The sequence below is a fragment of the Microplitis demolitor genome, chromosome 3 (assembly GCF_026212275.2).
Source record: "Microplitis demolitor isolate Queensland-Clemson2020A chromosome 3, iyMicDemo2.1a, whole genome shotgun sequence".
NCBI classification, from domain to species: Eukaryota; Metazoa; Arthropoda; class Insecta; order Hymenoptera; family Braconidae; genus Microplitis; species Microplitis demolitor.
In genome coordinates, this window is record NC_068547.1 from 24,136,385 (window position 1) to 24,159,417 (window position 23,033).

Here is a 23,033-nt window from a genome sequence, read left to right on the forward strand (position 1 = left end):
ATCTTTACTGGTGTGCAATGTTTCTCATGTGCACGGATCAGTATTTTATGAACAAATAATCTCATTAGAGTATCAATTGTTAAAATTACTGCTTAAATCCCTTTGACTATAAAGTTATAAATTTTATTTCATAATCTTTTGACATAAATCAAAAAATTTTTTTTTATGTACACTATTATCAGAAATAGTGGTTCTGAAACTGTAATCTACTCAGCACAACATAGGCATATGTAACTAAACTATTTATCAATTTTTTTATCATCCTACCTTGATCTTGATCTTTACTTATTATCCTCATCGCTATTTTTGGCCTTGATCCCTTGATTTTACATCTTTGTTGCACTAAACTGAACGAGTAACGAGCCTCGAGTTCTCTTTTATTTTCTGCTACGTCTACACACTTTTATTTATTCAATATTAAATATTTGTACCTTTGTACATATAGAATCCTACATCTCCATACTGACAAAGATGAATAATACTATAAAGCCATTTACAGATTTACTAAAATTTATCTACTGAGTAATTCGATATAATCAACCTTAGATTTTTAAAAATATAGTTATCTGTATTACCGGTAACTTGTATCATCGGGATCTTTATTATCAATACATCTGTGCTGACATCCGTCTGAAGCTCGAGTATTTTTACTTGCTGCGCATGAGCATGGAAATACGCGCGCAATTTTTTCTATCACGGTAATTTATGAATTCAATTTTTATCATAGCAAATTATTTATTTAATTTATGAAATTTTAAACAAAAATTTTTTATGAAATAAAAAAAAAGTACATAAATAATTAAAATTTTTTAATTTCTTAAAAACTAATTAGAAAAATTATTGAAATGTTTTTCTTCAAGTGCTTAAATTTTTATAATCAATTATTATTGAAAAAAAATACAACATATAATAGTAATTAAAAAAATGATTTGATTATATTATTGGAAAAAAAATAAATATAGCATTGATGTGATGATTTTCATTGCATTTATTAGAGTATTTTATATAAAATACCATAAATTATGATAAAAATTTTTTAATTTGATTTCAATAGGTTTAAAACACTACAATCATGTATATTTTTCATAAAAATAATTACTCTTATTGCTAAATAATTGGTAAATACTATACACACATTTTAAAACTTTTTTTCAAATAAATTCATTTAAAAATTACAATTAATTAATATGATTTAAATAATAATACTAATATATCGATGACACACATTAACAATGTGTTAATATATTTTAATATTTATATATAATATTTATTATTCTCAGTTGTGTACACAGAGAGCTTATTATCTTATCCTTTTTTTTGTTTTTTCATAAAATAATTAACTTTAAACGATAATAATATTAAAATTGAAATAAATTTCATAATCAATATACTAACAACAAATATAACAATTTTATCATAACAATTTTGCTCGATTTAATACATTTTTTTTTAATTAAAAAAATATTTATTATTATCGCCAAATTTATATATAAATACATTTAATTACTGAGATACTCATTAGATGTGCAATGTAATCAATCCGTTATATTATTAAATATATTCATTCATTTATTAATTTAAAATTTGCGTATTTTTTTTTTTTTTTTTTTTTTTTTTTTTTTTTTATACAGAGATCAAATATCCCGTAAAAATATGCATGCGCACACGCTAGCACTCACTATTATTATGCTAATAATATTAATTATTTTAGTTTATATTCTGTAACTTTTTCGCAATTCGACCAGTACGCAGTGATTTAAATGGACTAGTTGTCATCCTGATTGCGGACATTTATTCATAAATAAATTCTATACAGACACAATATTGAGCAACAAAAGCAATTGTATTAATTATTTAATTGTTCAAACTTTAACTCCCTGTTTGGCGAGCAATTGCTTTCGTTGATCAAGACTGGGTGATGGCTCATCATCATAATTTATTGTTGTTTTAGTGCCATCAAATGATTTTGTATTTCTAAATGTATTTAATGCTTTTAAACAATTACTACTTGATAATTCAATTGATTTAGAATTTTTGAGTGATGCATTTGCTAATTTTTTAATTGTTTCAGATATTGGACTCGTTATAAAGTCAACTATTTCCCGATCTTTATGTCGAGAAATAGAATCTTGATATTGTTCTTGAATTTTATCACAAGTATTGTTACTGATGATTATATTTTTGCTATTATCATTTACTTTTTCCGAAGATTTTTCATTTTCCTCAGTAGTTATAAAATAATGATGATCTGATTTAATGTTCATTTTAGAAGATAAATCATTGTCATTGTCATTGTCATTAAACTTATCTGATGATGAGTCATTGTTTATGTCTAAAAGAGATTTTGGTGGTGCTTCAACATATCCACTTTCATCACTATCAGCTTCTTCTTCATCCAATGAATCAAGAGTTACAAAAGATGATTCTTTTATTGTTTCATATAATTTATTTACTTGATTAACAACTACACAGTCTGAATAAATTTCGTCTGTTGCTGTTGCCGGCGTTGTTGTTACGGCTGAGGCTGCTGTTGCTGCTGATGTTGCTTTCACTTCCATCCTCCTTCCGGTTATTGGATTTTCCAATCTAGCTGAACTTTCTCCATGAGGCCTGTAGTCGACGACCTGAATAATTCCAACGAGAAACACAACACCAGCATATTACTAAATGTCAGCATATTTTAATATCTATCTAATAAATAATAATAATAATAATAATAATAATAATAATATTTTCTACATACCTCACTGAATACTTGGTTGTCCTCAAACTCAAATACCGGATTTGAAGATTGATTTATTTCACGTTGTTCGTTTTCCTCCTCCGTTAAATCGTAATCGTCACCTACCATCAAGGATGAGTATATTTTTCTAATACCGATGGTTCTTCCACAATTAATAAATCTTGTATTTCCTCCCGAACACACAATAAAATTAGAAGGCGAAGAAGACGAACAGGAGGAAGAAGATGAAAATGAAGATGAAGATGATGACGATGATGATGATGAAGAAAAAGAAGAACAACACTCAGATGTATTTCTCGGTACAAGTTTAACAACACCGGAAGAAGATCTTACAATGTCATCGGAGAATAATACTCTTCTACCATTGGAGGCAGATCGGGATTCGGGGTCGACACTCGCATTATTGGTATCATCAATACCAAGCGCTCTCTCTTCGCTGTTGGACGTACTCGCAGTCTCACATCCGCTTGAGATACTTGCATTTTCGTCCAAGTATTCGCTTGAGGCGCCGGCACGATTCAAAGCGTCAACCAATCTTGCCAATCGCCAACCATCCTGATCCTGCCAGCAACGTGCTACATTCTCCAATGACCTATAGACACATCACATCACACCATTATTATTATTATTATTATTTTAAATTCCTGTTTTTTTTTTTTTTTCAATTAAATTAAGAAAAAAAAAATGTATACCTCAATTCCTCAAGCAGTCGTTTTTGTTCAATTTCTTCAGCCACAGAATCCTCTTCAATAGCTGATAACTTTGGAGCACTTTTAGATCTTTCAAGAGGTGGCCTGTAATTTTGTCCACCTGTACTCAATAATATTTTTCTACGTGGAAGTGACGGATTCTCGTAAACGGCATTTGCCAACGAGAGCCTAAAAAAAAAAAAAAAAAAAAAAAAAAATTAAATAAATTGAACTAAAATAATTGTATAGTCGACAAAGAAAAATGAATTGATTGATCGCAGATTTAAAATAGAATCGTGTATATGAATGATAATCGATTGAAATTGATGCGACCCAATTCGTGACTCTATATCTCTAAACTTGTTGATGGTAGGACTGGCGCGACTGGTGAATAAGAATGGAGTACACTTGAATATACATACATATAGGTGATATAGGTATATTTATTGAGTAACAGCGGTAGCAATTACAATCTACATATACAAATAACACAGTGGATTATCTTTGTTTATATTATTCGCGACAACTGACGACCCCAATAATAAAAACCCGGTTATTCTTTTTAGGTTGTATATTATTTATATATTACCTGGCATTTTGTCGTGATACTTTATCCCTACGGAATTCGATGAGTGCTTGATGTAGTCGTGTATTTAAGGTCGATGCAAGTCTTCTTGCGGTTGATTCCTTTGAGCACAGGGCAGCATGACATCTTAATTCAGGCCTGAGACGTCGCCCTTCGTGTCTGTATACCCAGACAAAGAGGCGTGGGTGTGAGACAGGAGCGGCACAATAAGTAACTCGGTGTGCCCAGTACTCTGTCAAACCGTGGTCCTTGGTAGTGGCCGTCAGACCACCATTCGTAACCGTCAGTCTCATCGTCACGTCTGGTCTATTACTGCTAACGTAATTGCGCCACAAGGTTGAAATAGGCTTTTCAACACAGCCCTCACCTAATATATTAACATTTTTTTTATATTATTACTAAAATTATTTTACAATCTATTAAATTTAATACTTTCGCCGAAGTCGGCATAACGTTTATTCTCTATATACATATTTTACTTAATTATTTTCTTTTGCTAGTCATCCAAGCAAACATAGCTCTATATAATGTATATATATATATATATATACAATAATAATTTAAAGGCTTTGCTCGTCCGTGACCTCTCTTACAATTTAAAACAACTTTCCATCAGTGTGTTGCTCTGAATAATCCTCTTCTCCGTGTACTCTGTGTATATTATAAATGTACGTCGAAGTCGACTTGAATCACTGATTTATAAAACCAACGCCTTTTAAATATTTTCTCTAATTTTATTTATTTTTATTTTTATTATTATTGTGGCATAAAAAAATGTAAGCTTATGAATTATATACCGTATAATAGAGGAAAGAAAAATTAAACTGCTAGGTATATCGACAAAAATCGGAAGTATACGGATAATATTATTTTCACCTGGATATTCAGTAGACCGGATACACGGAGAGAAAGGTTCACTCAACCGACACTGTGCAACAAGAGATCTTATTCCTTTGGTACTTAAACCATATTGCCATTTAAATCCATTCTTATTTCATTACAACTTTAAACGATAAATAAATTTATAAATATTATGTATCAATTGTTTTCCGTTGATAAGATAATTATCTGATAATTGATAAAAAAAACCCCTTATTGTACACCGGATATATAATTATTTTATCTTTACAATAATAAATTATAGTTTATCTTTATCTGTAGTAAGAATTGTTTGTAAAAAAAATTATTCATGATTGTCACATATTTTCTACGCAATTAAACTACAAGTTATTTTAATTATTATTATTATTGTTATTATTAACAAACCCTATAATTGATGTATTGTTTCACCGACCTTGAAATAGTTCATTATTATTATTATTATTATTATTATTATTATTCTTGCATTCTTGTAAGATTAATCAATAGATAATGATAATAATAAAAATCAATGACCTGACTGTAACCTTTTGTACATGATATAATATGTAATTATTTAAATGATAATTATAATTTGATCATCTTATATTGTGTTTTAGTTGTATTTATAAACAGATGGTGATATAATTAACTTGATAATAGAATAATGAAAAATTACACGACGGACATACGTAATGAATATAACGATAAGATTTAATTACTTGTTGTTTTGTGTGGTTATAATTTTTTTTTTTTCAAATCGTTTGTTAACTTTCAGTACCTAGTAAATACATATATTAATTTTAATGGTAAACAAGATCGTTCAAGTTAGCTCCATATATCCGGTATTCATTAAATCACGTTTATCGAGTTTTAATTTAAAGTATAATAAGTCCATCATAGACAATTTTATCGATCAATGTGAGCGCAATTAGATTTTACTGTAATAAACAATTAAATACACGTGAGCTATCAGCTTTTATACTTGAATATTGTGCTACTATATTTGTAGAAAAAATTAAAAAATTTTACATAACATATATCATGCATATTTTTGTTATTCTTTTGCAGCGCTATTATAAATTATTAAAAACACTTGTTGTAATATCACTATATCAAATAAATTTATTGCGATTTTCAGAGCAAATCTTGTTGATAATTTTAATTTATATGTACTCTTTATTTAAATTAACCGGTTTGTTAATAAACGTTATTATTTTAATTAAGTATATATCTTATCAAAAGACATATCACCAGAGAAGACTTACCTTTGGCCCATCCCGTAAGCACATTTCCAAGATAAGCGACCTTGTAACAGGGATCGTATTCAGTGATCGAGGCATTGCCTCTGTGCCTTCTCCATATTCTTCCTAACCCTCGCTTCAAGGATCTCAAGGTTCGTTGGCCAAGCTCCTTCCCAGCAGATGCTGATGCTACTGCTGAATTGCTGGTGTTTTGGCCAGTAATCTGCTGAACACACCCTTCATCACAAACCGAATCAGCAGCGACAATATCTCCCATGGTCTTCATACTCTCTTCGTTTTTCAAAAATTTTATTTCAGTCTTTAATTCTCTTTTATTGTATTTTGTTTTTATTTTTTTATTATTTTAAAATAAATTTATTCAAGTAAAATCAAATCCTATTAATATCATCGTACATGAATATTCGTGATATCTCTTTGACAGATTACATGCTCGATTATTTATTATTTGGCAACATTGACATTATTATATTGATCGAGTAAATTTTTTTATGTAATTCAGGATCAATTGAGGTTTTTAAATAATACATGTATGTGAATGTATATGTTGTAAACAACTATGACGTAAATAGAGTTTTACTTTTATTATTATTATTTTTTTTGTAACTATTATTGCTTTAATGAGACGTAATAGTAATAATATAACAAGTAATACATGACATCAATTGAATAAGGCACTGATTATCTGAAACAAATAAAATTAAATAAAAATTAGCAAGTTTTATATTTTATAAGTGTTATTTAATAATATGTAGTTCAGATAAATAAATTAAGAATTAATTTTTGAGCTGACATGCCAACTAGAAACTCCGGTTTGCTTTTTCCCACCGGAAGTTTCTCGCGGTATCCGCTGAATTTACCAACCAAGATTAATATATTTTTTATATTATACCTATTGCTAAAACGAAAGCATACCATTTTAAACCAAAACGTTTTATTATTTTATTATTTTATTATACACATAATACGTGGGTTTTTTTTCTTCCTTATTCTAAATTATCGTCAAAATCATTGCATTTGTACGTGCATCGTATGTTATATGTATATATATGTAAATTACTTTAAATATTGTTGCACAGAATAAGAAAAATTTATTATATTATATTTTAGTGTCCTTGTTAAATGACGTTGTCTTTTTATTTTATTTTTTTTTTTTTTGTCTCTCGAGAAGCATACTATACAAAGTGATATGCTACGTGCTGTGAATCTTTTTTCAAGTCACATTTTATTTAAGAGAAGATAAGCAAAAAAAGTAACGATAAAAGATAGCTGACTGTTGGTGGTTTTATGTTTTTAAATTGACAGTGTTACACTTGACAGTGACTATATAGGAAAGAGAAAAAAAAAACTAACCGTTAACCTAGTGACACGGAAGAGCTAGAGGAACCTAGATTAAAATACGTATATATATTCACATTCCATAAATACCTATATGCATTCACATATATTTTACGTGCATTAATAAAACTTAAATATTTTGAAATTATATAATAGACTTTATAGAGTTTAATTATGTAGTTAATTTTCTCGACCTTGAACTCGTCATTTTTTATGGATCAATTTTTTATAACTCAGACAGAGAGAGATTAACAATGGGATAAGTATTAATAATAATAATATTAAAAAATATAGGTCAAAGGGGGAGATGACTTATATAGATTGAGGATAAAAGGAAAAGTGTGTCCTTTTCCCCACATATTTTAACGTTTTTATTAAACGTAGAAATATCTATCATTAAGTAGATATTTGAGTGACATAAAAATATTAATGAATTGAAAGATAAATATTAATGATGATAATAGTATATGGTATATATTGGTAGATATAATGAGTATTTTAGCGTGCGTGCAGTAAATTTTTCGAAACTCCAGAGGGAAAGGAAGTCTGGCTATACTTGTCATGTATATTATTAGAGTATTTGCAGTAAGAGAGAAAAGATTTTTCAACCCTTTGCGTGTTGTTAAAGAATCAACGACGTAGATCGTTAGATATGATGATATCGGCCTTGAGAGGGATAAAAATAAATAATTTAATATTATATTGAATCATTAGAGAATTTTATGAAATTTATTTAAATTATTGTGTATTTTTAACATTATAATTTTATGTATACTTTTTATTGCTATCTTTATATTATGTCTTATTATTTGTAATTGATCTCATCCGAGCTGATGATAATAACAACTGGTATCAGATGTATATATACTTATAAGGTATTTTTTACATCAGCTATATATAAGTTATTATAATGTGCTACTGATGAGTCGTCACATATACACTTGACATATACAAATTTTTAAACACTTGTAATAAGTAATGTATGTGATAATGTATACCTATAAGTACAAGAAACGTACATGTTAAAGTTTAATGATTAATGTAGCGAACAACATAATAAAGATCAAGTTCAAGGTATGCTTTTTTTCCTTTTATTTGTTCATTTATGTATACATATATTTATGTGAATCATCAATTATTGTATAATAGATAAATGCAATAATCTGTCAATTAAATTTTTTAATCGGTATAATTGTAGTAGATAATGTTGTTAAATTACATCGACACTATACATAAAAGTTTTATGGACAAGTTAATGTTAATTTTAATGAGTAGTATTATAAACTTTATAAAATATATACATATACACATATGCTGACAATAAACATAATGGTGGATATATATTTGAACGACGGCCTCGTATAGATGGTGATGATAATTATGATTATTATAATGATAATGATAATAACTATAAACTAATAGCGGCAAATACAGGTGATATAGCCAGATTATGTCGCGACGATCTAAAGAATCGTAAAATATAAATGTTAAAACGTTTATAATAAGTATACAGTATCTATACACATTGTATTGAACGAATTTAATTACGACCTTATTATTTACTCATCGCAGCAACATGTGGCTTGTACGACTTGAATACAAAACCTCTTCGAAGGACAACCTCTCGTCATTGGGAATATATATATATTTAACATAAATCATAAATATGAACTCATAATTAACCGCGTCCGATAATCTTAAATTTTCATATATGCAAGCAATATAATTACTGTAGTTTTGTACAAATATAAATAATATATTTCCGGGCAAATGACCCACAAACCAAGATACAAAGTATATATACAGGTATTTGCTATTTGTAAACGGTAGTTGATCATATAATTCATACTAATATATATGGATATCATGATACATATATACACATGATGCATATATATATATATGTTATAGTATAGAGCAAATAGCAAACAGCAACTGGATCAAAGTTGTGCATATTAAATAGTAAGTATGTTAAGTGCGAGTAGTTGAGGTATTTACGCATAAGCATCACCAATGAATACACCGTACACCGTACAACACATACCCAATCATATTTTTAATCCAATGCTCCCGTTATACTATACTGCAATCATAGACTACTTTATCATTAATTTATCTATCTATCTATCTATCAAACTATTTATATATCTATACAAATCTAATTTTATTACAGATATGCTTTTACCTCCAATGATCCCAGTAAAATTTTATTGTAACAGAGTAGAAAAAAAAAAAAAAGAAAATAAAAGAAATGAGGTACTATAACAGTCACCTATTTTTCAAAACTTCTTTCTCTTTTATTGATTCGGTATAAACAGTAGATTTTATTTATTAAACAAAGAAAAAAAAGTATCAACACCCGGGTGTCTCGTCGCGGCCATAAGAGCATACACCGCGACGTTATTTCTACTATTGTATGCAAAATTGTACATAATGCCCACGTATACAAGAATAGCTACTATTGCATACCTTCGACAGATACCTTCCGGTTATTCTTCCCAATCATCAATTATAACTGTAGTATATAAATAAATAAAAATAAAAAGTAATTGCTGAAGCAACAGATCCATATTTATACAATGGAATTAATTCATGTCACCAACTAGTGTAATCCATTTATAAAGGATCATATAAGATGATGACGTAGTCATTGACTACAATTATATTGACATTTACAATACACCAAGGGTATACAGAAATCTATATATATATATATACGTATATGTGTTGATGCTCCATATGAAAGCGCTCTGGCGAAAGTTTAAACAAGTCAATGGCCTATGTGCGAGCTCTCAACTGGTATACTCTCAACGTATCAACGTTTCAACGTCTCAACGCCGGTGGTTTTGTGGTGGGTACGTGTTTTTTACGCCGCGCATGGCGGTTACCTTGATCGGTCTTCCGAGGTACCCATCATCTAAAGATTATCCTTCTTTACTACGGAACTTTCAATTTGATTCATCATCAAAGTAATTTTAGCACTAGAAACAGCATCATCATCATCATCATCATCACTACCACCGTGTAAGACTTATTAACAGTAATTATTTAAAATCTACTGATGCTGCTAAATCTATTGTTATTAACTAATAATAATAAAATATAATTATTGACACAAGAAAACAATTAGGTATGCTATAAGTGACATATTCGTGTCCCATGAGTACTCGAGTGGAGGGAATGTGTGTGACAGAAATCCTAATGATCGTTTCCTGTCAGGTGCGTAATCACCATCAACACACACATATAACAACAGCCCGTAGAGAAACGAGACGATACGACGAGAACAGAGAAACTACTCTGACGTTGTTGGCTGTTTAGTTGGTTGTTGCCCCTCAGTTCTAACTCCTGCCTGCTTGAGACTTAACTTATTATACTGACCGTATAGTAGAGACGAGTTGAGGGCATTTTCCTGTCAGGTGTATTTCTCTCTTATGTGTAGATGCCCGGAAATCCGCACATATATCTATTTATATTTATATATATAAACCGTCAACAACTTTCTTCTTTGCTAATGTAATACACAGACTCATAATACTACTCCTTTTTTTCATTTTACCATGCCTTTTATTGCTGTTATTATCAATTTAACAGCTAATGGGTTAAAAAAAACAATAAAAACTATTAAAAAAATGGATTTATTATTAGTGATGTAATGTTGATAATGGTGATACTGATGCTGACAACTACTGAAGATTAAATTTATAATAATTTATTTAGTAGGGAATAATCTGGCTACCACCGACTCCGCAAATCACTAAAAAAGAGAATGGAACAACTACTGAAAGAATGGCATTCCAGTGGTATTTCCCGTGTCACTTAGACACTATTTTCCGTCGTGTCTCACGACACTTTCACGACAACAAACCTACACCAAGTTACACCGCACGACTATTTTATCACTTATCCTTAGCTTTTTTTTATTTTCATTACTTGGAGATTATTTTTTTAATTCGTAATATTTAATTTTATTGTACAAAGGAGTCCTAAACAAAAACCAAAAACTGACAGTGTATTGTAACATCTGTGAATAATAGATTTAAACTAATATAACTCCACATCGTCCTATCCACTTTAAAAGTAATAAAACTCGTCGAGAAATAATAAAACTCACACAAGCGAAGCCTGTTAGTCATAGTTGAATCACGTTCCGGTATGACAATTTAGCCCTATTGCTAATAACATTCAATTTTTCCGCTGGTTATTCAAAAAATAGAGAAAAAAAAAAAAAAAAAAAAAAAAAAAAAAAAAAAAGGGATATTTTTTTCCTGAGAGGACAAAAATTGAGCAAATTTAATCTATACTACATATCATTGCAAAAGAGATAAATAATGTTAATAATAATAAATAAGAACTGTGCAAAAAAAAATGTTTAATACATATTTGCTATCCTCACGATAATAACAAAAGCAATAGGAAGAATTAAAAAATGCTGGTTATTTACGATCGTTCAAGGCAAAATAAGGCTGATGTTATGACCTTGCAGGGTACATCCAAGCCATCCAAACCCATCCAAGTTTATACAACCGACAATGGTGCTCCATGTCACATTGACCCTATATACCCTATATATTATCTATACTGTATATGTACATACTTTACAACGAGACACTCCAAAATATAATATCTTACAATATATACCCACATATGCATATGCATGTATATCATCATATTCTTTTTTAAATTAAAAAAAAACAGCATCAATACAGCTACTTGCTACTTTTTTCAGTATATAAATATGCGGGAAAAGATTTAAACTTGTTAATTTATTATCAAAACTTAAAAAAAAAAAAAATAGTTTTTTTCGCCATTCATTTAAAAGTATAAATATAAATTAGAATAACAATTTCAATAATAAAAATATATATAGTGCATACCTTGTTGCATGACACAAACAATTATTAAATTTCACGTCAATAAAACCAAAAATAAATAAAAATAAAAAATTTTGGTTGTCACTAATTATAACTAGTATGGAATTTTATAAATGCATAATTTAAAATAATAAACTGTGAAAATAAGTTATTTGTAGGATGTTAATCTATAATATAACATAATATAAGATCCGACTTATGTCGTGTCCGTTTACCAACTGATGTCGACTACTGTTGAATGCAACCTGGTATCTGGTATACTACGACGCGCGCACAGCTACATTACACATATATAGATATATTAGATAGATAGTATATCGCGAAAGACCGCGCGCGGTTTAAAACGACTACTACAGTGAACACAAGACAGCGATAGCAAGATAGAAAAAAATTGCACCGGGTTTATTTATTTTATGTCTACATATTAATGCACTTGGCATCGTCACTTGCATATTTAAAAGATATTAACCGATAATTAATTATATTAATTAACAATAATTATGATGTATATCATCTTCAATATCATTTATATATATAATAATAATCTTTTTTACAATCTGTATATTCATAAAATGGTTATTAAATTATTTTATTATTCAAGTAGATTTTTAAATAGTCGTCCACTTTCTATACGTATAAAATGTAATATGTCATGACAACATAAATCTAATATACAACAACGACACACGTACACCCGCGTAAGTTTCTTATTATTATTATATAAATAAACTTTCGATTGGAAATTATTTTTTTGACTCGCGTTATTGTTGAGATTTTACTGAAAAAAATAACCGATTATATCCTTATTAGAAAATAATTATTATTCGACGTAATGGAATAATAAAAAAATAATAAATTTATGTCGCGTGATTAATTTACTCGTCGCCGTATTCAAATAAAAAAAACTCTGATAGTTTTTATAAACTTTTGAGTACTAAAAAATTATATTAATTGTCAGAGATTTATAGAGATATTATTAAGAAAATTCGAGAAAATGTTAATCGATATAAAAAACAAACTTTCGTGTATACATTACTAATACTAATTACACATTTTAAATAATCTATGTAATTATTTTTCTTATCAGTTAGAATAAGTAAAAAAAGGTATCGACAGTAAAATTTATTTCCTGTTGATAAAAATAATTTAAAAAATAATTAAGAGACAATATATTAATGAATAATTATTACAGAATCTCACGTGTAGTTATGGTAATAAATAAAAACATAATCTTATAGTTAAACGTCACAGAAATGAGTCGTTGTAAAAAATATGCCAATGATTATTGTCACTATAAAATTAATAAAAGAATAACATAGATATACATTTTTAAAAGGCAAATAAGGCACGTTTTAATATCAGTTATTATTATTATTATTAACATGACGATGATAATATTTATCTGTATATTGGTGATTTAAGGCTGAGAAATTGTTTGACATTTGACGTCAACTGGCCAGCGAAAAATTGACCAACGATCATTTTTCTAATTTAATGCCGGTTATTCTCTTGCCAACTTTATTTGTCAAGATAAAATAGATGAAATTTGTGCAAATAAAAAAGTTATAGTGTGTTTCCGTCTCACACATTTTCTGCGACACCGATGCTAAAATATTATAAAACACATGCGTTATGATGCGTATTTAAACCTGTCTTTCAGCCTATACCAATAACGCTGATATGACGTTATACTGATATATTTAAATATAGATATATTCACTTTATATCGGCTATTCTCAATCTCGTCCTCAATTCCTATACGGCTTATTATAGATCCTATACTCTAATAAACTTCCTTATCTGTGTTAAATTTTTTTAACTTTTATTATAAAAATTATATACTTTATTTTATATCCTTTAAATAAATTTTAACGAGTAAAACAAATGGATATTTTTTAAATTAAATCTATAATGATTATCATGAGAAATAAATAATTGTCAAAATGGATTATTGGACAGTAAGGATAAATAATAGAAAAAGGCTACTAGCCTGAGTAATGGTCATAATAATTTACATTGAACGAGAGACGCCTCTAATCAAATTGACCCTATATATACATACTCAGGAGTGAGAAGAAATGAGGAGAGAATGAAAGATAAAGAGACAGCGACAATAAAATAAATTGCAAGTTCTCGGGAGTACGTCTACTACACATCATGTAAAATATTTTACACTTGCTCATCTTCAGCTTGATTATTAATCTTATACTAGTTCTTGTTAAAAATTTAAATATAAACAAATTATTAGAATTATTATGATTAAGAACATCTGAAATTGTAAAATATTATAAAATTCATGGTATTTTATTAATATATTCAAGTAAATTTTAAATTCGTAAATAAATTATCGACAAGAATAATAATACCGTTAAAAAAAAAAATAAAAATAATACGCAAATAATTATTTAAAAAAAAAATTTGAATTTTATTTAATTATGTCATGTATTGAAAATATAATAAATCATATTAAATAATAACATTAAGACAATAATAAATGTATAAATAGGTAAGTAAGTAAGTTGGCAAGTGTGAGGATATAAAATGTCTGCATGAATAATAATTATGATAGCTTATCTTGTGATCATCAAATAGTTTCCTGACGCCGTTAGCACAGTCATTCTCTGACCATCTTCATTTATTTTTTAGTCCCATCGTATTTTTTATTTTTTTTTCTATGATATTTCGTTGAGAACACCAGAAGGTCGTTCAGTTTTTTACATTTAAACAAGAATCGACGATTAATCTAAAGAGTAATTGGCCTGTTTACTTATACATAGTTGATTTTAGCAAAAAAGTCAAGCGATTCATAACTTCTTTCGATAAATATATATTTATTTCATTCAATTTATTAATTTTAATATTTAATAGAGTTATTTACTGCATATAAAAAAAAAAAACCATATTTTTAAGGTCAAATAAAGTTTACGGTATTTTATAATTAAATAAATTCTTTAGATTTATATTCGAGACCTCGTTCAAAGCGCTATAGATATTTTCGTCAAGGGCGTTTTCCGATACCCTTCTTGCTGGTGATGTGATGATTAGTGTATTAATATATATATAGATATGTCATTATACATAAAAAAAATTAATAATTATAACTATACGCTGTTATGTGTATTGATTCTGAAATAACGTTCAAGTTCACGATGGACTTTTTATAATTTGACTTCCTTGTATTATATATTTTTTAAGTTTTTTAAGTGACTGGATGTCATTGAGATATGTTAAAATATCAAAATATAATAATTACAATAATTTATTCCTTTCATTTTCAACTAACAGAATATTAATGTATATGTATATCTGCTATAATTAGTTTCAGTTTTTTTTCCTCATTTTTTAGTTAAAATATTTAACATATATATGTCTCGACAATAAATATAGTAAAAAATGTAGCTTTTTTATTTATATTTTTTTTAATACTCAAATTTTTATCATTCAAACGTCTTTTTTGACATTAAAGAGGAAAACAAAAATTTTTAGGAACCGATAATGAATTGAATAAATTCTGGGATTTGCATGTAGAGTAACTAAAAAAATGTAATATATGTATAGGTATGTAGTAGATATGCTATAATATTTTAAAATGTTTTATTTTACCATTTGCAGACAAAAAATTTTATAAAATTTTTTAGATATCCGTATGTATATATATAGATTTATATTTATTTATTTGCATTCGAATAAAATTAGGAACCTTCCTTTATCCATAAAATAAACCTGTTTTTTATTTAATCGAAAAGATCCGGCTAAAGAATTTGCAACAACAAGCTGTCTATATTTTAATAGTCTGTAGTTTTTAGGGGAACGTTATTTTTTTTTTTTAAATCCTTTTTCGCTATTTTATTATTTTTTTAATATTTATCTTGGATAAAATATTGCAATAGACGAAAAAATAATCCTAAAGAATATTAAACAAAAACAAAAACAGTCCCACGACAACAAAAACATTTTTTCTTATAAATATAATCTGTTTAATCTAATCTGCCAGAAAAAATAGACTTTTCAGTAAAGATCAACAACTCAATTTATTCTTGGTGCACCGTTTAATGATAAATGATAAATACTAAGTGCGATAAATATGATATTATTAACACCTGTTTTTTTGTTTACAATAACATGATATAAAATTTATACACTAATCAATAAAAGATTTTTATCTAAAAAAAAAAAAAAAAAAAAATAATTCGCAATCTCAATATCTGAAAATACCGGCTATTAATATACTCTGATACGTATAATCATAAATCATACATTATTGTCAGGTCAATAAACAATAACAATTGTAATAAGTTATAATTCTGAAAGATTTATGTAAAATAAAATTTAAAATCTAATCAATAATTTAAGATGATAATAAAAAAAAAATAATTTATGATTATTATTATTATTATAATTGTGTATTTATTCGGCATGCACATTAATGAATAATAATAAAAAATAAAAATTTTAATGAGGAAGTGATTGTCGTTAAACTTGAGCTTAGCTACACAGTACATATATATGATGTCAATTAATAGTTGCGAAGGTCAATTGCATTGATTTAGCAAGATCACGATTGCGCTAATATAACTCGAGATTTATTTTTATTATTTTATTTGATGGTCTGTTTTTATGGACTTAGCAATCGTTCACAGGGATCCGTTAACTGATTTTAGCATTAAACGGTATACCAACCTTTTTTTTTACATTAAAACATAGTTATAAACAAAAGAATTTATCATGTAAATACTGTGAAAAAATTCACTGTTACATGGGAAAAATAACTGTTGCGTGAAAAAACCATCATGAGAAAACTCACGCGCAAGTTCCTTTCAGATTAATATATATATATATATATATATATTTTATATTATACAGGAAATCTCGTCATCACGTCTACCAGCGTCTACCGCGTTCCAGAAATCAACCGCCGCCACCGCCAAATGCTGTTGCATCCCACCATACCAACCGATACCAGTAGAGGCCATCAGAGCCACCAAGAACTACCAAGAACCACCAAGATCCACTTGGAGCACCAACCACCTCTACAACCAAATCATATATAATACATACATATAACCACAGTATACAGATACATGTACGCATTCCTCAACAAGAACGTCGCTGCGATCGTTCCACAGTTGAACTTGCAGGATAGGAAGAGTTATTAGATAGAAAAGAGAAGACAGAAGAGGGGCTTCCACCTGTTGAGGAAGATATATCATATTGTATACTGTTAAAGAATAGTCAAACAAAAAGGAAAAAAAAACAATCTAATACTGCTTAGACATTATATTGATATTTGAAATTTTTCACAACTGACAGTATATAAATTATTTTTCTATTTTTTTGACATGATCGAATAGTATCAGCGAAAGCATAATAGTACCAGTATATAATATATTGAAGTATGATATGATATGTAAACGTGAGAATATACAGAATCAATATGGCAGGTGCGCGCGACCTGAACGGTTCAACACACTAGTCACTATCTTACAGCAACTTGACTTCTCACACAACTGGTGCTTTTGCTTTTGCGGCTGCTGCTGTTTCACTTACAACAAATTATAGAAGAATTAAACATCATCAACACAGGATATAGTGATTATTGTAATACTATATTATTATGATAAAATTAATATTTTTATTTACTCACCGTTAAATTCTCAAAATAATGTTTTTCTGCTCCAAATTAAAATAACCATTTAAAAGACACCCTTTTTAATTATTGATATTATAATTATTAAGTAAAAACAATAATCAGCATCTTAAATTAAAAGATGGTGAAAAATTTTGAAAAAGTAAATCAATAATGAAGACAACTCGTGCATCTTGTTGCTCTTCAGAGATGCCTATATATATATAAACACTTGTGGTAGCACTTGGTATCAAAGATAATAAAAAAACCAGAGTTCACAATTAACGTTATATAATATTTAAGATAATTAAAAACTATATATAATAATATATAAAATATTTATTATCGAATTAAAAAGTTTACGATGACGCGCAACGTCGCGAAGGAACGGAGTAGAAATAATACAACCGTCTTATTGCTAGCAACGTTCGCCACAGCAACATAACTGGACACCGATTAGGTAGGGGAACTTGACTGTTGACTGAACGAACAACCAAAGAACGTATACATATACACATACATATATGTATATATGTACATATATAATAAGAAAGGGAGGAAAGCAAAGGACGACTAACTGACTGTTGTCTATCCTTGTTTAATCACACACTCGCGTGCGCCAGAAGAAAAAGGATATCAAACAAGTTATGTATAAGTAGGTAAATATATATGTATTGTACCTTTAATAATATGTAGTACATAGATACTATATAGAAGAAAATAGCGTAGGTGGCAAGTTTAAGTCTATGTGTGCCCCTTATTCCTGTTGTACTTGTTGTACGGCCCTGCTACATCCGATATCCGATCAAGGATCCATTTCTTATCCTATTTAATTTAACTTTCTTTATTTACAACTACAAAATTTATTTACAAATACCATTTTTATTAAAAACACTTCCGATCTGGAGTTACTCATCATCATAATATTTACTATTTTTTTTTGGCTATTGATATACTTCCTCTTGGTAATGTAATTATTTGTTTAGGAGATGAATATTATTTATATTTTTTATCAAATACTCACTGTAGTTTAAGTTTTATTATGATAAGTGATAACAATAGTACATACGTTTATGATTTCAATTTCAAGATCATCTTGAGATGATGTAATAGACGAGATAACCATAACAATAATAATAATAATAATAATAATAATAATAATAATAATCTCGTTCATCTACATTACTTTGTGAAATAACTTTTGTCACTTTCCTTGACATTTTACTACAAAATTAAAACTTATAAATAAATATTATTTTATAACCGGCTCAATAAATATTTACAAAAAGTAAACTACGTCTGGTGACTTAAACTTAAAGTTAAATATTATTAGATATAATGTTTGTTTAAATTTTTTATGAGAACTGAAAACGGTATGAACATGCGATTAACTAACTGTCTTGTTGTTCGTGCTCGTCGTCCTGAGTTGTCTCGACACCAATTTACTAGCCGCAAGGAGGACCTCGGACTACTCAAACCTGTACAGCATTGTGCGGTCGATCACCGCTATATGTACTGTATACGTACAGCAACAATGTACATACGCCTACTCTACGTAATAATAATTATTAATTTCATTACGCAAGTCTAGGTAGAAAAGCTCATCATGAGGACAATATTAGACATAATTTCTGTATCACTTCTATCTCTTCTGCATCTATTCTAGGTCTAGTATATTCACATACTTATTTATTAATATAAATCATAATTTTAATTATTTTTTCACAACAGTTCCATAAATTACGAGGTATTGCATAAGTACTACATGTATATTTTTTTTTTCTTAGGATAACTATTGAGATTGATTAACGCCATTATTAAATATATATGTAGTTGCCGCGCTTTTTTATAATTAAAAGAAAAATTTGTTGTTGTTTTTTTTTTTTTTTTTTTTTTTCTTTACTTTAAATTATAATTATAGAGACAACTTTGATTTTTATTTACGAAATGTTTATATATAACAATGTTTTTTTTTAATTTACGATGACATTACGTCATATCATTGTTAAGTTGTTTCCTTATTTAATAATAATGATAATAATAATTAGAACATCGTAAAATAAAAAATATAGGATAAAGATATAGTGGGAATACATATAAATAAGTAGTGCTCCGTTGTAAGATTGCATAAACAAAAGATTTTCCGACTGCATAATAATATTCGTTATATTGGAATAACGGATAATCCTGCTTTGAAGATTACTATCGTTTATTCTATCATAAAAATTTAAAAATGTCCTTCATAATAACGGTTTGCCTCTGTTGACACACATCTATGTATGTGAGAAAGATATATTTATGAAAGTTTAATTGGTAGATTATGCATAATAAACGTTAAATCTACAAGTGCAAATTAAATTATTTAAAAATAGTATAGATAAACGAAAATAAACCAGACTGAATTACTAAAAGTTTAATTTTCATAATTGCATTTATAATGTAGGTAGTATAGATTAATTTATGATATTATAAATAAGGAAAAGAAAAACCATTTTTAAAAAATGTTGTCCCAAAGACAACTTTTGCGTGGTATGTTAAAGAATCGACAGACTTATTCACTGCCAATATGCAACTAAGCGATTATTACATAATTCTTCTCGTGATTGAGGTCAACAGTATTGCATATTACCAGCTAGATCTAGGCTTTTCTGTTTAAGAGTATACTATACTCATATTAACAGCATCTCAATTTATACAGTTAAATATACATATGCAAATAAAGAAAAAAAAATAAATAAATAAATTTCACAATCTTTATTATATTTATAAATAAATATAGTTTGGTTTTTCATTTGGTAATTGTTTTTATTAAACATCCATCCCTCATTTGGCTACTCACATTGTTGATAATTTAATTGTAAATCAGGCTGATTTGAATCCGTTTGGATTTTTTTTCTGCCAGTTCCATGTATCTACACCTGAATAATGATAATAATTTATTCGTGTAATCAATTGGTAATATTTAAATATTCGATAATTATATTAAAATAAATAGACAAAATTTTTTGTCTTACACATGTCGTCAAGATTTTTTGTGGCGACCCAATTAAATTCTTTTTTTGCCAACAAAGCATCTGCGTAACTCGATGATATGTCTCCAGGACGTCTTTCAACAATTTTGTATGCAAGTTTTTTATTGGAAGCTTTCTCAAATGCATGAATTACCTCTAGAACAGAATAACCTCGTCCAGTACCTAAATTAACAGGTTTAAAACCTTTGACGTCTCGTGAACTTTGATAAATAATAGCTTTAACATGACCGTCAGCTAAATCCATAATGTGAATGTAATCTCTGACACCTGAATAAAGAAAAACGTAACATGATAATATATATATTCCGTCAGTTATAATAATAATAATAATAATAATAATAATAATAATAATAATAATAATAATAATAATTTATTAATCATGTTTTTACATACCAGTACCATCAGGCGTGTCATAATCATCACCGTACACATACAACATGTCTCTTTTACCAACGGCAACTTGAGCTATGAAAGGCATTAAATTATTTGGAATTCCATTTGGATCTTCTCCGATTTCTCCAGACGGATGAGCACCAACAGGATTGAAATATCTCAAAGATATAACCGACCATGAGTTATCGGATGCGCACAAATCTTTTAAAATTTCTTCAACCATGTACTTTGTTTTTCCATAAGGATTAGTACAGTTACCAATTATCATTTCTTCTGTAAGAGGTAATTTTTCCGGCACACCATAGACAGTAGCGCTGCTTGAATAGATTAAATTTTTGACACTATTGTCATTCATCACTTGCAAAAGATTTAATGTACCTCCGACATTTGTTTTGTAATACTCCAACGGTTTTTGGCATGATTCACCAACTGCTTTTAAAGCAGCAAAATGAATAACGCATTGAAATTTATACTGAAATATATTTAAATATTTATATTAAATAAATAATTATTAATTATCATCAACAATTTACCTTTTTAAATAATTTTTCAATATCACTTAAATTCGTAATATCACATTCTTCAAATATTACCGATTTATTTGCAAGTTTTTCTATGCGTAAAAGACATTCTGGCTTACTGGCATTAGCATCTGTAGGTAATTAAACACAAAAGGAAAAAATTACTTTAGAGTGATAAATCACAAAGATCAAGTATTAAATTCTTACCTTTATGGGCATTGCCAAGGTTGTCAATGACCACCACCGGGAAATCTTGTTTTATTAGTTCTAATACCGTATGGGAACCAATATAACCAGCACCCCCGGTCACCAACACGTTCCATTTATTATTATCCATTATTTACTATCGTTATTATTGTTATTAATTATAAAATTTATTATATCAATTGCATACTACTAAAAGCTTGTTATTTTATTATTATTATTTCTATTTAAATTTAATAAATTTATTTACATAAATTAGTTAATGCTTAAATTATATAATTATTGTTTACTATAATTACAAAAAATTTTTGTTACAAGTGTACTTATGATTGTAAAATAATAAAAATAATTACTAACCTTACCAGGAGCCGAGTATTATTTTTATTCAGAGTATCCGATAGTACACTCTACTTATAAATTCTGTTATCAATGTTATCACAGACGACGTGAAGTTTGACATTTTATATATTTACTTAGCAATTATTCTTGTATGACACATCAATACCGTCCACGTGACTAATAAACTCACCAATATTCAAAGTCATGACAAGGATTTTCATAGTACCATTTGATCATCATTCTATTATTATCCTCATTCATATTCTAAGCTTTAATTTCATTTATTATTAAAATAACTGACATAATAGTGAGTACCTATAGTACTTTTATTAATTAGGCCACGATTAATCGCCTCCATTAATATATATAATTAAGTAAATTTATTTTTAGTATTTAAACAAGAAAATTGAATTTAAATTTTTTTAAAATTATCTTCTCTTCAATTGTCATATAGGTTAGAATAAATTCAAATAAAAAAATAAATATATAAGATCAAGGTAATTTTGATGATTGATTTTTCGTTTTATCAACACCTGGTAAATTTGTAAATTTGAATTGTATCTTTTAG

At 27.9% G+C, this 23,033-nt stretch overlaps 2 protein-coding genes across 7 annotated transcripts; both read right to left on the reverse strand.

The window, feature by feature from the left end:
- Positions 1-1,346: 1,346 nt before the first annotated feature.
- Positions 1,347-18,395, reverse strand: LOC103579238 (putative uncharacterized protein DDB_G0281733). 2 transcript variants are annotated; one of them, XM_008560586.2, is made up of 6 exons: positions 17,995-18,395; positions 6,145-6,823; positions 4,022-4,385; positions 3,436-3,621; positions 2,744-3,335; positions 1,347-2,624 (listed from the first exon to the last, which is right to left on the reverse strand). In XM_008560586.2, exons 2-6 carry the CDS (start codon positions 6,404-6,406, stop codon positions 1,863-1,865), a joined length of 2,166 nt encoding a protein of 721 aa, XP_008558808.1. In that variant the 5' UTR covers positions 6,407-6,823; positions 17,995-18,395; the 3' UTR covers positions 1,347-1,862. The 2 variants fall into 2 exon arrangements, with proteins under 2 accessions (XP_008558808.1, XP_008558807.1); XM_008560585.3 differs by lacking the exon at positions 17,995-18,395 and adding an exon at positions 12,354-12,581.
- A 2,320-nt stretch (positions 18,396-20,715) lies between these two features.
- Positions 20,716-22,913, reverse strand: LOC103579239 (UDP-glucose 4-epimerase). 5 transcript variants are annotated; one of them, XM_008560589.3, is made up of 6 exons: positions 22,489-22,913; positions 22,130-22,265; positions 21,935-22,053; positions 21,402-21,873; positions 20,991-21,275; positions 20,716-20,894 (listed from the first exon to the last, which is right to left on the reverse strand). In XM_008560589.3, the coding sequence occupies exons 2-6, from the start codon at positions 22,257-22,259 to the stop codon at positions 20,839-20,841; spliced, it is 1,062 nt and encodes a 353-aa protein (XP_008558811.1). In that variant the 5' UTR covers positions 22,260-22,265; positions 22,489-22,913; the 3' UTR covers positions 20,716-20,838. The 5 variants fall into 5 exon arrangements, with proteins under 5 accessions (XP_008558811.1, XP_008558810.1, XP_053593829.1 ...); XM_008560588.3 differs by having other exon boundaries at positions 22,484-22,913; XM_053737854.1 differs by having other exon boundaries at positions 22,130-22,315; positions 22,484-22,913.
- Positions 22,914-23,033: the final 120 nt, after the last annotated feature.

Coding starts and splice junctions, on each gene's coding strand:
- LOC103579238 (XM_008560586.2), bottom strand. CDS start 6,406: ATGAAGACCATGGGAGATATTGTCGCTGCTGATTCGGTTTGTGATGAA. Junction 3,622..4,021: donor GTATCACGACAAAATGCCAG/GTAATATATAAA, acceptor TTTTTTTTTTAG/GCTCTCGTTGGCAAATGCCG. Junction 3,336..3,435: donor CGACTGCTTGAGGAATTGAG/GTATACATTTTT, acceptor ATGTGTCTATAG/GTCATTGGAGAATGTAGCAC.
- LOC103579239 (XM_008560589.3), bottom strand. CDS start 22,259: ATGGATAATAATAAATGGAACGTGTTGGTGACCGGGGGTGCTGGTTAT. Junction 22,054..22,129: donor CCTTGGCAATGCCCATAAAG/GTAAGAATTTAA, acceptor AATTACCTACAG/ATGCTAATGCCAGTAAGCCA. Junction 20,895..20,990: donor AAAAAATCTTGACGACATGT/GTAAGACAAAAA, acceptor ATCATTATTCAG/GTGTAGATACATGGAACTGG.